Below are 16,410 nucleotides of genomic sequence, written 5' to 3' on the forward strand. Positions count from 1 at the left end.
CTTAGTCTAGCCTAAACATGCTCAACACACTTGCATTAGCCCACAGTTAGGCAAAATCAACGCAAAGCCTATTCTACAATAAAATGTTGAGTATATCATTGAATTTTTTTTTTTTTTTTTTTTTTTTTTTTTTTGAGTTGGAGTCTCACTCTGTCCCCCAAATTGGAATGCAGTGGCCGCTCCCGGCCACCACAACCTCCCCTCCTGGGCTCCGGCGATCCTTCCGCCTCAGCCTTCCAAGTAGCTGGAATTACAGGCATGCGCTACCACGCCCTGCTGATTTTTTGCTTTATTGTAGAGATGAGGTCTCACTGCCCAGGCGGGTCTCGAACCCGCGGGCTCAGGCAATCCACTCACCTCAGCCTCCCAAAGGCGCAGGATTACAGGCTGAGCCACCGAGCCCGGCTTTATCATTGAATTTATTGAATACTGTACTGAAAGTGAAAAACAGAATGGTTGTATGAATACTCAGAGTACAATTTCTGCTGAATGCATGTGGCCTTTTTACCCATCATGAAGTCTAAATGAACCATCGTAAGTTGAAGATTTAAAAATTCATTTTGCCAGGCTCTTTACATTGTTGAGTTTAATCCATTTTCATTTGATGAAATTACTGATAAGAAAATATCTATTCCTGCCTATTTACCATCTATTTGTCTGCTTCCTATATGTCATATTATTTTTGTTCCTCAGTTCTTTCATTATTGTTTGCTTTTGTGTCACATATTTTGTAGTGGGTCATTTTTATTCCTTTCTGTTTATTTTTATGTTTTTGAGTTATTTCCTTAGTAGTTGCCCTGGGGGGTTAATTAACATTTTAATTTATAACAATCTAGTTTGATTTATTAACCAATATAGTTTCAACAGTATATAAAAACTTTGCACCTATATAGCTGCATTCCCCCCACTAGCTATTTTGTCACAAATTATATCTTTATGGATTGTGTGCCCATTAATGTAGATTTATAATTGTTGGTGCCTGCATTTGTCTTTAAATTATGTAGGGAAAAAAAGAGTCATTGCAAACCAAAAATACATTGTCAGTGGCTTTTACATTTACCTCTGTGTTAACCTTTACCAGTGATTTTTATTTGTGTGTGTGTATTTGAGTTATTATCCATTGTCTTTTTTTTCAGCCTAAAGGCTTCCCTTGAGCATTTTTGTAGGGTAGTACTAATGACAAACTCTCAAGTTTTTGTTTATGTGTTTTTGTCTTCTTTCTTTTTGAAGGACAATCTTGGCAGACATAGAATTCTTAGCTCATATTTGTCTTTCAGCACTTTGAATATATCATCCCAATGCCTGGTGGCCTCCATGGTTTCTGATGAGAAATTGGATGTTAATCTTACTAAGGACTCTGCATGTGATGAGTCACCTCCCTCCTGCTGCTTTTAGAATACTCTCTTTATCTTCCAACAATTTAATAAATTTGTTTCAGTGTGAATCTCTATCTCTGAGTTCTTCCTACTTGAGTTTGTTATGCTTTTTTGATTTATATGTTTCTGTCTTGCATCAAATTTTGAAAAGTTTTATCAACCATTTTTTCCATTTTTTTTCCTGTTCCTTTCTTTCTCTCTTCTCTGCAACAGGGACTTTATTATGTGTATGTTTGATGGTAGTCCCTAAACCTCTTAGACTCTGCTCATTTTTAAAATTCTCTTTTATTTCTGCTTTTTAAACTGAGTAATATCAATTGCCCCATCTTCATGGCTACTAATTCCTTCATCTCCCTGCTCAAACCTACTATTGAACTCCTCTTCTGAATTTCTTATTTCAGTTTATTATGCTTTTCAACTCAGACTTTTATTTAGCTCCTATTTATTTTTATTTTTATTTTTATTCATTTATTTTTTTTTTTGAGTTGGAGTCTCACTCTGTCGCCCAGTCTGGAGTGCAGTGGCCACTCCCGGCCACCGCAGCCTCGACCTGCTGAGCTCCGGTGATCCTTCTGCCTCAGCCTTCCTAGTAGCCGGAATTACAGGTGCACGCTACCACGCCTGGCTAATTTTTTTTTTTAATTTATTTATTGTAGAGATGAGGTCTCGCCTGCCCAGGCGGGTCTCGAACCCGCGGGCTCAGGCAATCCACTCACCTCAGCCTCCCAAAGGCACGGGATTACAGGCTGAGCCGCCAAGCCCGGTTAGTTCCTGTTTATAATTTATATCTCTTTATGATGATTCCTATTTGATGAGAATTTACATTCAAGGTTGCCTTTAGTTTTTTATACATGGTTTCCTTTAGGTCTTTGAATCTTTATTTTTTTAAAATAGAGACAGGGTTTCAATTTACATTCAAGGTTGCCTTTAGTTTTTTATACATGGTTTCCTTTAGGTCTTTGAATCTTTATTTTTTTAAAATAGAGACAGGGTTTCACTGTGCTGCCCAACCTGGTCTTGAAATCTTGGGCTGAAGCAATCCTCCCACCTCAGCCTCCCAAAGTGCTGGAATTATAGGCATGAGCCACCATGCCTGGCCTTAAACATATTTTAAGTGGTTGATTTATTTCATTTGTCTATTAAATCTAGTATTTGGACTTCCTCAGGGACAGTTTCTACCAATTTGTTTTTCTTATAATAGGCCATGCTTTTGTTTCTTTGTCTACTTCATAATTATTTTGCTGAAAACTGGACATTAGGACTGTTACAGCAATTCTGGAATCAGATTTGTTTCTTCATCTCTGGGATTTGTTGTTGCTTATTGTAGTTCATGCTGTGTGTATTTTTAGTGATGACTATATTTGTCATGTGTGGCTACTGTTAGCTTAACAGTCATCTAGGGATTTGTCAGAGATTTCTTTGAAGGCCTGAAACCAAAAACAAAAACTCCCAGTCTCTTCAAATAGACTCTGTGCCTATCTTCATTAGCTAGGCAGTTTAGAATTCTTCTTTGGCCTTCCTTCATGTTTATGCAGAGCCTGCCAGTCAGAAAATGGTGAAGACTAGCACTTTCTCACATCTTTTCTGAGCATATGCACAGCCCTGAGTATGTGCTTGTCATTCTAGATTCCTAGGAATACGAGGAAGCTTTTAAAAGCACTCTTCCTCAAATATTTTCCCCATTTTTCCTCTCAGGCTTTTTGGTTAGTCTTTTGTTTGCTTCTGCAGTTTTTTTTTTAACCCCAGGCAGTAGTTGCTAATACATTTGCCTTTAATGTTGATCACACATTCCCCAGTTAGCCAACTCAGTCCTCAAAGAATTGGGAGTTAGAGAAATAAAGGCAAGGCATTTGAGCCTGTCCTTCAGTGAGCCACCAGACAGATCAGAAAAAAACAAACACAGGCCGGGCTCGGTGGCTCAGCCTGTAATCCCGCACTTTGGGAGGCTGAGATGAGTGGATTGCCTGAGCCTGCAGGTTCGAGACCCGCCTGAGCAATTTGGCGAGACCTCATTTCTACAATAAATCAAAAATCAGCCGGGCGTGGTAGGGCGTGCCTGTAATTCCGGCTACTTGGAAGGCTGAGGCAGAAGGATTTCCGGAGCCCAGCAGGTCGAGGCTGCGGTGGCCGGGAGCGGCCGCTGCACTCCAGTCTGGGCGACAGAGTGAGACTCCAACTCAAAAAAAAACAAACAAACACAGAACACCCTCTGTTCTGCTCCCCTCCCCAGTATTAGGTGCACAGGTTGTCCTTAAGACTGCAGTCAAATCAGGGGGAAGAAGATGGAGCTAGAGTCAGGTAAAATGGCATAAACCTTCCCTACCTAAAATCAGCTGGGTTATTTTCTAGATTACGCATTCTACTGTTCGCTGTTAACTTTTAATAAGTTTTCAGAGTTCCAATGAAGTTTATTCTGACCGTTTTGCAGTTTATTCACTGTTTTTGTCTCCCCCTCCATCACTGTCACTCTCTTTACTTCTCACAAGTCTCTTTTACACATATCTGCTAGAATTTGAGAGTACAGTGGTAAATGAGACAAACATGGTGCCCTCCCTCATGGAACTGTCTAATGCCATCCTTCCCTATGAACTGGATGAAGATCTACTTCTTGCACTGGCTTTATATTCTCTATGGCTAAAAGTTTTGGGGCTTTTGACATGTGTATTTGAACTTAGGCATGGACTTCTTGAATTGTTTATAAACCTTATCACCCTGAATATTGGGTTAAAGATTATGACATATTTGTTCCTCTTCAGAGTTACAATATTCATTAGAATTTAGGCATGGTCATTTTGCTGCTTCCAAAATCCCACTTTCTTATCTCTAGAAGTATTGGCTTCAGTTTCATGGAGTTGATGGCCCCGGCACAGTTCCCCTGCATCATGTGTTTTTTCCCTTCATAAATAGGGTGTCATGTTGATAAACCCAGACTGATATCTCAGTTGGAAGAAGAGGACAAGATGATGACAGAGGAGAGAGACATTCTCCCAAGTGCCTGCCCAGGTGAGCACCAGGTGGATATGAGCCCTTGCAAGGAATAGCTCTGGCCGGGAACTCATATTGAGAGAATTACATCAGTTAATGTCAATCAGGAACTTTGTAAAGTACCCTTTTTTCTGACAAAGATGGAAAAGAATGTTTGGTGTGAGGTTCCTTATGTACTTTCTTTCATCTTTAATCCTCTCTTTATCATCTTATACTTTGAGCTCAGGGAAAAGACAAAGATGCTGCTGTTTTTTAAGTTTTTTCTTTTTCAAATTACAGTGGCTCACCCCTGTAATCCCAGAACACTGGGAGGCTAAGGCAGGAGGATTGCTTGAGACAGACTAGGAGTTCAAGACCAGCCTGGGCAATATAGCAAGACCCTGTCTCTACAAAAAGTGTCTTTTTAAAAAAATTATCTGGGCATGTTAGTGCATGCCTGTGTCTGTAGTCCCAGCTACTCAAGAGGCTGAGATGGAAGGATCACATGAGTTGAAGGCTGTAGGGAGCCATAATTGTACCACTGCATTCCAGGCTGGTGGCAGAGCAAGACCCTATCTCTTCAAAATAAATAAATAAAATAAAAGTTGAGTTTCTTCCCATTTTGCATTCCTAATAACTTCTTTTTTCAGTCTCAGTTTTTCTAGAATCTTTTTTTAAATATCTAAAATTTTCATCACCAAATCCTCTTCATTACAAACCTCCTCAAAAACCCCAAATCCTTATAGTGTGCCTTCACCACTTCTTTTCTCCATCGACTTAAATTCCTTTTCACTTTGTTTCAGATTTGGAGGCTCTACTTAAAGCCAATTGGTTAACTCCTAAGAAGCATGTTTTCAGAAAAGAACAGTCTAAAGGTGTAAAAGCGGTAAGACTGAAATGGATTATTTCTCGTTTTCCACAGTAGGAGAATGCCATAAGTTTAGAAAAGGCACAGAAATAATGAGGAGAGTCATTAAAGGACAGTGTTATTTACACTTGAGAAAGTGGTATAAATGGAGAGACACATGAAAATTGTGAATTTTGAGAAAATTATAACTTAGCCCCAAACTTGTTTCTTCATTGAGAGTTACCACAAGTAAATATTTCCTAAATAAGACTCAAGTATTGACTGTTCAAATCATGATTTGATGTCCAATTCATCAGAAAATGTTTTGTGAATAGGTTAAGGACTTGTGGCAAAGCATCTATCTTTCTTCATTTCCTAAGAGCTTAAATCAGGCAGAAGCCATAATCAACCACTGAAAATAGCCAAAACATTAAATTATTAATTAAATTAATGTATATATACATTAAATTAATGTAACACAGTCTCCAGGAGAAAGAATTTCTGTGACACCATTAAATATCAAAGACATTATAAATTATTATCATTCATCTCTTGATCAATAGGAAAGAAGTCATCGTGGAGGGAAACTCAATGAATGCAATCAATGTTTTAAAGTCTTCAGCACAAAATCTAATCTTACTCAGCACAAGAGAATTCATACTGGAGAAAAACCCTATGACTGTAGCCAATGTGGAAAATCCTTCAGCAGTAGATCTTACCTTACTATTCACAAGAGAATCCACAATGGAGAAAAACCCTATGAATGCAATCACTGTGGGAAAGCCTTCAGTGATCCCTCATCTCTTAGATTGCATGTGAGAATTCACACTGGAGAAAAGCCCTATGAATGTAACCAGTGTTTTCATGTCTTCCGCACTAGTTGTAACCTAAAAAGCCACAAAAGAATTCATACAGGGGAGAATCACCATGAATGTAATCAGTGTGGAAAGGCTTTTAGCACAAGATCCTCTCTTACTGGGCACAATAGCATTCATACGGGAGAGAAACCTTACGAATGCCATGATTGTGGGAAAACTTTTAGGAAGAGCTCCTATCTGACACAGCATGTAAGAACTCATACTGGAGAAAAACCCTACGAATGTAATGAGTGTGGAAAATCTTTCAGCAGTAGCTTTTCTCTCACTGTGCACAAGAGAATACATACTGGAGAGAAACCTTATGAATGCAGTGACTGTGGAAAGGCTTTTAATAATCTCTCAGCTGTTAAAAAACACTTGAGAACTCACACTGGAGAAAAACCCTATGAATGTAATCATTGTGGAAAATCTTTCACGAGTAACTCTTACCTTTCTGTGCACAAGAGAATACACAACAGGTGGATATGAATTCCTGTGGGAGATTACTATGGGAATTTTATAAAACACTCACTGATCTCATCCCTAAGACAGTTTGAGAGAACTCATGCTGGATATATAAACTATCTGTTGCAGCATAACACATTATCCCCCAAAATGTAGTGGCTTTAAACACCAAACATTTGTTATCTCACAATTTCTGTAGGTCAGGAATTTAGAAACAGCTTATCTCAGTGGTTATGCCTCAGGGCCCCTCATGATGTTATAGTCTGAATGTCAGCCAGAGCTAGTCAGCTGAAGTCTTTACTGATGAAAGGTCCACTTCCAAGCTGTCTTATTTACATTCCCGGCAAGTTAGTGCTGGCTTTGTTACAGGACGTGCTGTTCCTCACTATCTAGGCCTCTCCTCAGGGATGAGTATCTATTTTATTTGGCAGCATGTTCCCCCCCAAAGCAAGCGACTGAAGAGAGGGGGCCAGTACACAATGTCTTTTATGACCTAGCCTCAGAAGGGCATAGTTTCACTTCTTTCCGATTGTATCGGTCACACACATCGGTCCTAATGCAATATTGGAGAAGACTATGCAAGTTATGAATACCAGCAGACATCACTGAGAACCATCTGGGAAACTTTCCATGAAATTATGAAGAAAATGAAAAAACTCCTTCAACATATCTTCATCCTTTTCATCTGGCCACGAAACAGCATTCAGTAACTCTCCCGTTAATTCACTCTGGAGAGAAACTTTATGAGTACAGTCTAACTGGTAAAGCTTTTAGCTCAAACTCTGATCCTATTGTGAGAAGATTATGTACTGGGAAAAGCCTGAGGAGTGGAACAGCTATTGGAAAGCCTCCAGGGATATCCCCACAGTCATGTGGCAGCTCACACTGAGAGAGAAACCCTATGGAGATCAGGATGCAGAAGGCTTCAAGGACACTCATCCTTGAAGACCCACATGGGAAACCACACAAGAGGAGCATTCACAAGAAATGTGGAAAACCAAAACAGAGAAAGAATGAAATAAATGTGGAAAACCTTATAGCAAAAGTGTTCACATTACTAAGCAAAATAACAGCGTGGTACCCTGCAGTGACTACGGGAAAGTCTTGAATGTTTTCTCGGTTTTTAGAGGATGAGAATACATTCTGAAGCGAAAGTCCCATTGAATGTTATCAGTATTGGAAAACTTTCCATTTTTCCACATTTGTTAGGAAATTTGTAGCGCTTCATACTGCCAAGAAACTTGCGAATATAAAGATTGAGCAAATGCCTTCAGTGATGCCTCTGTGTTAGGAAACATATGGAAAACCTGGATGCAAAACCTATGAGTATATTAAATTTGGAAAGTGTTTCAGTGATTTCTCTTTTTCTTGAATGTGAGAGAACTTGTATAGAGGAAACCCTAGGAATGTCATCAATTTTAGGACACCTCGGCATCAGCTCTTCAGTGAGTGGTCATAGAGTAATTTACACTGGAAACAAAAAGTGCAAATGTGAGTATGGGATTACCTTTATCAGTGTCTCATCTGTAGCTTGGACCACTAGCTCATTAATATTCATTCTTTTTCTTTTAATATAAACATTTGTGTATACCTGTTCCCTAAAATAAACTTTAAATTACATTCTATCATTTTAATGCAGTATGTTTATTATAATTTGCTCCTTAAAGCTATCGATACACTGCATATTCATAAAAAGTTATTTCTGAATAGCTTTTGAGTGATTTAGTTTATCATAATAGAAAGTAGATCATATTTGTATACACTTTTTTCCACTTTAATGATAGTTTTGTCAGAGTATGACAAAATATGATACTGAATGTTATTTCTCTGTATCCTAGTATGGCAGATACTTAGCTTCTTTCCCAGTGTCCATTCTCTTCTACTTATTTACTTAAAGAAAACGCTATTTTGTTAAAGTTGTCTGTGAGCAGTATCAAAAAGCACTCAATCTGCCAGGCTTTGCTGAAGTCCAAATAGGCATTGTCCCACTGTGCTGGCCTTGAGAAGCAAGGAAAAGTCACTGGATGGAGCACCACCTGGCTTTTCTCCTCACCTCTTATCTATTCATCCTGACTTTTCTTTCTTATGGAAAGTGGCCTCAAGATCTAGAGTTTAAAGAGCTGTTTTTGTTTTTGTTTTTTGCCAGGATGACAAAAGCCCTAGTGCAGCAAAGTATTATATCACAATGATTTGGGCTCTCCGAGAGCCTTTAATTGGCTGTATTGGCTGTAGATCACTTATTAAGATTTCTTACATGGTTGAAAGAAACCTCTAACAGGTTTGAAGCCAAATTGATATGCTGTTTGGTTTTTAGTGCAATATCTAACTGGTGAACCTATTAGTTGGTCAGATTTAATCCGTGTTTCATGTTCCTCTGAAAACAATGTATATTCTCTAATATTTAGATATAGGGTATATGCACATTATGCAACTAACTATTTTAGGTATAGCACAGCTGTTCAGATTTTTTCTCTCTTAATCTTATTTGGTGATAGAGATGTAGTACAGTCTTCCATTATGCATATGAATTAACATTCTGTTTGTAATTCTGTCATTTTTTATTTATATATTTTGATGTAACATTACTAGGTGCATACAAAATTAGGCATTTCCTTGTGAATTGTTCCTTTTTATGTAGAGACATATTGTTAGATGGCAAATTCTAATAAATGATCCAGCCTTTATATAACATTTGCCAGAGACCACACACTCTTCTAAATGACATATGGATATTGATACCTGAGTATTCATTATAAGGTTGAGTGTGACTTTTATTATCCCTAATTATAGATGAGCAAACTGCTATAATACACTCGTTATTTGCCTGAGTTTACTAACCAGTAAATGTTAAGCCCAGATTTGAACCCAAACAGTTCATGCACTTACCCACTAAGCTATTTATTATGTCCTATGTGCCAGACAAAGTTTTGCTATTGAATCACTTCATCCTAATGGAGGAGGGACAGATTATATAAAGACCCAGAAAATATGATGTCATAAATGTTATATAAAAAAATAAAACATTTTAAGAAACTAAGGGGAGTTGGAGACTTGTAATTCTACAAAGAGTAGGAAGGGATGGGTGCTTGAGCAAAGACCTCAATAAGTGGGGACAGTGAGTCGTATGAATTTGTGTGACAAGAGCACTGCTAGCACACACAGGCCTACAATGAGGCCAGAATGACTGGAGTAGAACAAGTGGGGAGTGATAAGGGAGTGATAGAAGATGATGTGATCAGAGACATGGTGGGCCCTATCTTGGGTTTTCTGGGTCATTCTTAGGACTTTTCCTTATTCTTTCTGTGAGTTGGCATATCAGTCAGAATCCCACAGGAAACCACTGACACCCTCAGAGTAGTACAATTCAAGTTTTCATAAAAGGTCTACCCTTAGTTGTGGACAAGATGCCAAGAAACCACAAAAGGCCAAATAGTACCCCATAACTGGGAAGAATCAAGCTCTATTAATACCTCTAAGCCTGAAGGGACACATGGAGGGCCACAGAGGACAAAACCACCTGAGTGGACAGGAGTGAACTTTCCCAAGGCAAAAGAGTGCCCCACCCCACCTACACAAATGCACACACACTCAGAAACACAATCACAAAGACAAATTCACAAATTGGAACTCAGTTCAGGGCATTCTCCCATCTCCTTCACCCTGTCTCAGCTGTCCTGAGAATGAACTTCCATAGAATTGTCCCTGCTTTCTCAGGGCAGGAAGCCAGAAGTGGCCTCTCAGGACAATCAGGAAGACATCAAACCCAAAATCCTCTCGATATCTGTGCATTTCCCACTGCATGTCTTTTCTGAGAAGTTCATTATCTATGGGCAACATATCCCAGGAGGTTTATCTTAAAACATCAATTTCTTATTACGATGGAAAATATACAACACACTGACTTGTTAAAGATGGTTTAGAATCACATATTTTAAGATGTGCTTTACACAAAGTATGTGCTTAAAGAATATATGGGCCTAATAGCATTCCTTCAAACTGGGACATTTGAGGATTGGAAGGAACTACTGGTATTAAAAGTTATGCTCGGCCAGGCTTGGTGGCTCAGCCTGTAATCCCAGCACTTAGGAAGACCTAGGCAAGTGGATTGCCTGAGCTCACATGTTTAAGACCAGCCTGGGCAACTTGGCAAGACCTCAACTCTACAATAAATCAAAAATAGCCGGGATCGGTACTGCATACCAGTAGCTCTGGCTACTTGGAAGGCTGAGGCAGAAGGATCACCAGCGCCCAGTAGGTCAACAATGGGGTGTCTGTGAGTGTGCCACTACACTCCAGCCTGGACGACAGAGTGAGACTCCAACTCAAAAAAAAATTACGCTCAGGCCAGGCATGGTGGCTCACGCCTATAATTCCAGCACTTTGGGAGGCCAAGACGAGAGGGTTGCCTGAGCTCAGGGGTTTGAGACCAGCCTGAGCAACATGGTGAGACCTCGTCTCTACAATAAATCAGAAAATCAGCCAGGCATGGTGGCGCATGCCTGTGCTTCCAGCTACTTGGAAGGCTGAGGCTGAAGGATCGCCTGAGCCCAGTAGGTTGAGGCTGCGGTGGCCATGAACATGCCACTGTACTCTAGCCTGGTGACAGAATGAGACTCCAACTCAAAAAAAAAATTATGCTTGTACAACAGGAGCAATGAAGATAAACAGCACCCCTTTCCACAAATCTCAGCTGGAGATAGGAAATACTTTAAGGGAACATGCACTGATTAGGTTTGCATTTTGAACTGATTTGTTGTGGAGAAAGAAGATGGAGAGAACTGCAGAAACAATTTGAAACTACAATAACATATTTATTTCAAGAATGATTACAAGCAGCAGTTGTCTGTGTGTCAAAATCTGAAAATGTGCACAAAACCCCCAGTGAGTGAAGAAGGACAGACTTTCTCAAGGAAAAAAAAAAGCACCATACACACTAGGAAGGCCCACTCCATGGGGCTACACACATACACACACACACACACACACACACACACACCATCATCATCATCATCATCACTAAATGTCCCTCACTCTTGGTCAAAGGCCATCAGAATCAATGTCTAAAGAACCTCTCTGTTGGTCTCAGTGTAGGAAGGCAGGAACCAGACTCTAGAAATCTTGGTAGGAATCAAACCACACACTCTTAAGAGATACAGCTTACGTATTTTTCTCTGCTTCTCTTGCTTGGCTTAAGGGCTCATGCCTATGGATAACAATTCACAGATAGTCCTTTTCAAAATCAACTGATTTTTATTATATTAAAATATAAATTCACATGTGAAAAGTAACTATTAATATTTTAGCCAATGAATGAACTGGGTGTAACAGAAAGTATCTAGTACTATTAGGCAATACCAACAAGACAGGAGGGTGAGTCAGAGGGATGTTGATGCAATTAGGCTGATTCTGACTGCATTATCCTTTACTGACTGGGTCCTCGTAGGCCCCTCCTATTTGAATCTCGGGATCAATATTCCCATCAATCCTTGCTGGCAGATAGCCTGGCTCTTCCCAGCAACATAAAAGATTTCCCCCAAGAGCTCACCCTGTCCTGTCCTGATCCTGCTGCAGTCCCTGGGAATATCTTTCCAAAGAGCAAGCTCTTTGTGGTGTTGGGCTGACACCTCTCCTTCAGGTGAAGGAAAGAAACAAGGGGCTGAGGGACATAGCTACTGCCAGGAGATAGATGGAGATTGTCAATTGGTGGGACAGAAAAGCCCAGAAACCTTGGCCATGAATGGTGGCCAGCGCCCAAGAAGCCCCAGTGACTCTTCCACAGAATGGAAGAGTCACAATCCAGGAGAGAGCGGGTGAGGGGAGGACTGGGCTTGGGTGACTTGCCTGTGGGGGGTGGGGTGCGTGTTGATGCAAATTGGGGAGGAGTGAAGGGGAGGGGGGTGCACTGGTCTGCAGTGAGATTGGACGTTTTCCATTGGGGACAACAGGGAATGCAGCCCGTGAGTACACACCATGTGCTGGGGAGGCTTCTACACCTCGTCAACTCACCTGTGTCATGGTTGCTCCCACCAGCCATCCTTTTTGCTTGCTCTACACAGAGAGGGTCTCTGGAGTTTGCAAGATGGATACTGTGGGACCTGGGGCAAGGATTCCACGATCCGACATAGAAGAAAAAAAATCCCTCAATTTCTTTGACTTTCCTTCACCCCCCGATGCCCATCCATACATTCCCTGCATACACACAGGTGTCACCGGACTGGCATCTCAACATCTTTCGCAAAGGCCTTAGAGGCAAGGGGAGGTTTGTCTGTCTCACTTTGGGCCCCTGAAAGGGCAAACTCTTCCCTGTGGGCACCATGCCACATTCCCAGCCTTTTCTTAACCCAGGAAAGTCCAGGTACGTAGAGTTAGAAGGAAAGGCAGGTGCTAGGACAGATTAGGAACAGCTTTCTTCTGAAAAGTGCCTGTGACCTTGAACCTCAAAGAGGCTATGGGCAGGGTGAGAACTAAGGGTTCGTGAGATGAACACCAGGTTGTTGCATGCAACATCCGACTTGCTTCTCTATGTCCTGCAGCACCAACAGTCCGGAATTGAATCCCCCAAAATGTCAGAAAGTGGGCCTGGGTCCCAGGACAGGTAAAGCCTTTTCTGTTGTGTTTCCTAAGACCTAAGAGGTCCCTGCTAATAAAGCAGCGTACACCAAATCCTGAGAGGAGCAGGTGTTCTCTCCAGATCTGTGGGCAGGTGTTGCACTATTTGTTTCTGTTGGGTTGGGTCTTTCTCTGGGTCCCATCTTCACCCCCAAGTGCATCCTGCCTGACACGGGCGCCTTCACCTCCACATTCTCCTGTCCCCACAGGTGCAGAACCTGCCCCAGTGCAGCCAGTTCCCGACCACCGTGCACAACTTCCTCCATCAATACCTCAGGTGAAATCTCATGTCTTTGGAGGGAATGGATAGGACATGTCTGCCCCTGATCCAGGCTCCTAGGGACATCCAGGGAGGGATCTTCCCAATGGGTGTCCGTAGAATTGCAGAGGCTGGGTGGCCCTGCAAAGTTAAATACAAGTGGGTAAACCTGCTGGAAGCTCCATCCCCAGGTCTGTCCCTGTTGGAACCTCCCTGGAAGGACAATGACTCATGTCTTTTCTCCCACAAGGCCCACAGGTTCCCAGCAGGCAGATGGTTGTCGTGGTCTTGGAACCAGGAATAGAACTGCAACTGCACCTGGGAACTGAGGCCCTGGTGCTGGGCCCCCAGAGAGCCCTGGAGCTCAACCTCGTGTGTGTGCTTGTCATAGTGGTCCCTGAGGTCCTCATAGGGTCTCTCATTCCCTTTCTGGGCCCTCTGGCTCCATCTCACAAGGACAGATACCATCTGGGAGATCGACATTGAAGATGGGTCTGTGAGAGCCCAGAGAGCAGAGACTCTGTGTGTCCCCACAGTGGAAGACGACAAGGAGGCTCCCCAAGGTCCCCAGCCCCTGATGGGACCCCCAGCAAAGCTCATGCCTAGAATCAGTACCCCTGCCCAGAATATCCTTTATCGCAAACCTTGCTACACAGCTGCTGCCTCTCAGGGCTCATCCCAGATGCCCAAGCCTGGTCCTGGGAGACCAGCTCTGCCAGAATTCCAGTTGAACCTGCGTGGCCTGGGGCCCTTGCCTGGCTCTGTTCTCAGATCTCTGCCTTTGTCACCCAGTCCAGGGCCCAGGACTCACCACCAGAGATGTTGCAGCCCAGCATGCAAGGCCTGAAGACGTCTCTTTCAAGAGTGACGGACTATGAGATCTCACGTTCCAAGCAAGAATCAGAGATACTGCATTCAGAATTATGCACTGCTGTTTCTTCTGCAATTTTCCTGAGCCAATTTTGCAGCCCCTGGGTAGACTGAGTTGCTGCCAGTATGCAGAAGGGGAGAAATGCTATGTCCTCTCATCCAAGTCTTTTCTCTGCCACAGATGCTGTTGACAAAAAGTAGAGCTACCTAGAGTTTGAGGAGAAAATATTTGCAAAAGTTGTATCATATCCCACAAATGGCACATACTCAGAATCTATAAAGACTCCAAAGGAGTCTTATCAAAACTCCAAAGGAACCAAACCAAATATCCTGCTCAAAAACCAACAAAAGATTTGAATAGACACTTTCCCAAAGGGGATCTAAGGAACAACTTCCAAATGTACTCCCCCCATCAGTCCCCGAGGGGAAATGTAACCAAATCCACCTTGAAACATACCACGAAGCCATTAGTGGAACCACAGGAAAAATGACCAACCACCCCCAAAAGTTGCATAGAATATGGAGTAGCTGGAACTCTCTTCCATTGCTGTCAGAGTGCAAAAACGGTACAATCACCTGGAAAATCATTTGACGGTTTCATTTACCATAAAACTTGTACTTACAGGTGAAACCAGTTTTCCCACTCTGTGATATTTCGCCTAGAGAAATTTGAGGTTATTTTGACAAAATCTCTGAAGGCCAAGGTTTGTAGCAATTATGTAAACAATTACCAAATGTGGAAGGGGCATTAATATTCTTCAATAGAGACATACACTGTGGCTTACTGCTTCAGTGGGCTGCAATTCAGCAATAATCGGGGTGGAAATTTTGTTTGTAAATTCACCTGTAAAAACTGAGATGTGACTCAGTTATTGGAATACTTGGATGTATATTTGTACAACATAGCTGTGTGCAACTTACCAGGACAGGTAAAACCTTACAGGACAGGTAAAACCTTACCATACAGGACAGTGTGCAACTTATCTTGTGACTGTGAATCTTATGAAATCTCTATACATATCAAGCCTCTTTGACCAAAGCCAACTTTGCAATTGAGGTGTATTGTAACAGTGAACCACACACTGTTTTTTAAAGGTGAGAATAAAGAATACAACACATCTTATTCATCATCATGATGTGAAAAATATTTGTATTGATCATATCTGTATTTCTTGGGTTAAATAAAAATGAATTTCATCTATTTGTATTTGTTTTATTTCATGTGTTTGCTCAATTTCTGCCGGGCTCGGTGGCTCAGCCTGTAATCCCGCGCCTTTGGGAGGCTGAGGTGAGTGGATGGCCTGAGCCCGCGGGTTCGAGACCCACCTGGGCAGCGAGACCTCATCTCTACAATAAATCAAAAAATCAGCCGGGCGTGGTAGCGCATGTCTGTAATTCCAGCTACTCGGAAGGCTGAGGCGGAAGGATCGCCGGAGCCCAGAAGGTCGAGGCTGCAGTGGCCAGAAGCGGCCACTGCACTCCAGTCCGGGCGACAGAGTGAGACTCCAACTCAAAAAAAAAAAAAAAAAATCAATTTCTACAGCACATTTTTTTCCGCTCAGAATCAAGCAGTCACTGAAGTCTGATGAACTCATGGAGACCAGGGGAGGAGGAGAATCCAAAACGTGTTTTCCCAAAAAAATTTTTTTTTCAACAGAATGGAGGGTGACAAGGGAAGAGCCCAGGGCAAGGTGGGGGGATAGTCCCAGAGCTCCTGAATGGCACACGAACAAAGCAGCAAAAAGTAGACAATATTTTCCTTGTCAATTGTTGGTGGGTATGTAGGTTGGTTCCATGATTTTGCTATTATGACTAGTGCTGCAATTGACAAACAAGTACAGGTATCTTTTTTTATACATTGATTCTTCCTAGTAGTGGGATCTCCTTAGACCAGGCATGACCAACCTGTGGCCTGTGAGCCACATGTGGCCCCAGGACAGCTAGTATTGTGACCCCACAAAATCTTTTAGCATCGTGTGTTTTTTAGCATTTCTTTTCTTTGTGACTTCATGCATAGTTCCATTTTTGAAGTTCACAATCAAGCCTTATTCATGACATCGATTTTTGGCAGCGCTTACATTTGTGAGTAGCTGTTTTCAATCATGAAGCACACGAAGAGCATATGGTAATTAAGAATGAAATACTAATTGAACTGATCTCAAG

At 41.7% G+C, this 16,410-nt stretch overlaps 1 protein-coding gene across 3 annotated transcripts in view; it reads left to right on the forward strand.

Annotated features, from left to right (window-relative positions):
* The window catches only part of ZNF558 (zinc finger protein 558), a 25,493-nt gene extending 11,255 nt beyond the window's left edge, over positions 1 to 14,238 (forward strand). For 2 of the 3 annotated variants that reach the window (XR_002481477.1, XR_002481476.1), the window contains 6 exons: positions 4,284 to 4,379; positions 5,144 to 5,226; positions 5,751 to 8,000; positions 13,043 to 13,104; positions 13,328 to 13,395; positions 14,170 to 14,238. Coding sequence is in view for 1 of the 3 variants with exons in the window: in XM_008050094.2 (XP_008048285.1) it covers positions 4,284 to 4,379; positions 5,144 to 5,226; positions 5,751 to 6,533 (962 nt within the window). In the remaining 2 variants the exon portion in view is untranslated. Of the gene's footprint in view, positions 1 to 4,283; positions 4,380 to 5,143; positions 5,227 to 5,750; positions 8,122 to 13,042; positions 13,105 to 13,327; positions 13,396 to 14,169 lie in introns of those variants that run through there. The other variant, XM_008050094.2, reaches the window with a different exon arrangement.
* Positions 14,239 to 16,410: the final 2,172 nt, after the last annotated feature.

The sequence above is a fragment of the Carlito syrichta genome, unplaced genomic scaffold (assembly GCF_000164805.1).
Source record: "Carlito syrichta isolate Samal-C Ts95f unplaced genomic scaffold, Tarsius_syrichta-2.0.1 Scaffold142964, whole genome shotgun sequence".
NCBI classification, from domain to species: domain Eukaryota; kingdom Metazoa; phylum Chordata; class Mammalia; order Primates; family Tarsiidae; genus Carlito; species Carlito syrichta.